Raw genomic sequence first — 1,268 nt, 5'->3', positions numbered from 1 at the left:
GCAGCTCCACGGGCACCGCGGCACTGCCGCCTCCGTCCCTCCCCCTGGGGGCTGGCCGGGGCTGGAGTGCAGCGGGGAAGCCACTGGAGGGCTCGCCTGCAGGGGGGGGGGGTCACTCAGGTGGTAGGTGGAGGCCCCGAGGAACACGGGGTAGGAAGCAGGAACTGGCCGGGGCTCTGGTGAGATTGGAAAGTGTGAGGCGAGGTGCGGCCGGGAGCAGGAACCACACACCACGTCTGAGGTGACAGGAAGGGACCCCGTGTCAGCCGTGTGTGTGTGTGTGTGTGTGTGTGTGTGTGTCCGTCCGTGTTTCCACCTCGCTGTCCTGCTGCAGACGGGGCAGGTGGCAGGACCTGGGCTCCTGTGGCCGGAGCAGGCAGAGGCCAGGGGACCTATGACCTGGGAGCCTGCGTCTACCCTGCAGGGGCCTCTGGTCCAGAGCTTGCCCCCTGACCTCACCCCCTGCCCACAGCCCTTCTTCCGGCTGCTGAACCTGCGCAAGCTGGGCCTGAGTGACAACGAGATCCAGCGTCTGCCCCCCGAGGTGGCCAACTTCATGCAGCTGGTGGAGCTGGACGTGTCGCGGAACGGTGTGGGCCTGGGCGGGTGGGGTGGCATCTGTGGGTGGCAGGAGGTCGGGGAGCTCCTGGAGGCCGTGGGCGTCTCCGGTGACCCCCCTCCTGTCACAGACATCCCCGAGATCCCCGAGAGCATCAAGTTCTGCAAGGCCCTGGAGATCGCGGACTTCAGCGGGAACCCTCTGTCCCGGTGAGTGGTGGCTGTGGCGGGACGCGGGGCCCCCGCCCTGGCCTGCACGTCTGAAGCCCCCGTCCTCCGCGTAGGCTCCCCGAGGGCTTCACCCAGCTGCGCAGCCTGGCCCACCTGGCTCTGAACGACGTGTCCTTGCAGGCGCTGCCTGGGGACGTGGGCAAGTGAGTGCTCTTCGCTGGGGTCTTGGCTCGGCCCTGCTGCCCCTCCCCCAGCCCCCCCTCACGCCCCACCGGCCTCTCTTTCAGCCTCGCCAACCTGGTGACCCTGGAGCTCCGGGAGAACCTGCTCAAGTCCCTGCCTGCGTGAGTGGCCAGGTGCCCGCGGGGGGCAGCTCGGGCTGGGCACCTGAAACCAAAGTTGCTCTGTCTCCCGTGCAGGTCACTGTCTTTCCTGGTCAAGCTGGAACAGCTGGATCTGGGAGGCAACGACCTGGAAGTGCTGGTGCGGAGGGCGGGGCCGCTGGGGCTGGGGCGGGGCGGCCGGGCTGTAGTGAGCCT

The 1,268-nt window shown here is 68.7% G+C and overlaps 1 protein-coding gene across 1 annotated transcript in view; it reads left to right on the top strand.

Moving 5' to 3' along the window:
* The first annotated feature begins 6 nt into the window (after positions 1-6).
* The window catches only part of SCRIB (scribbled planar cell polarity protein), a 19,220-nt gene continuing 17,958 nt past the window's right edge, over positions 7-1,268 (top strand). The window contains exons 1-5 of the mRNA XM_014538688.1: positions 7-590; positions 690-768; positions 843-932; positions 1,017-1,073; positions 1,149-1,212. Coding sequence (XP_014394174.1) covers positions 395-590; positions 690-768; positions 843-932; positions 1,017-1,073; positions 1,149-1,212 — 486 coding nt within the window. The 5' untranslated portion in view covers positions 7-394. The remainder of the gene's footprint in view (positions 591-689; positions 769-842; positions 933-1,016; positions 1,074-1,148; positions 1,213-1,268) is intronic.

This window comes from Myotis brandtii, unplaced genomic scaffold (genome assembly GCF_000412655.1).
Source record: "Myotis brandtii unplaced genomic scaffold, ASM41265v1 scaffold1956, whole genome shotgun sequence".
NCBI lineage: Eukaryota > Metazoa > Chordata > Mammalia > Chiroptera > Vespertilionidae > Myotis > Myotis brandtii.
The sequence above is the reverse complement of the archived record's forward strand: the minus strand, read 5'-3'. Positions and strand labels throughout refer to the sequence as shown.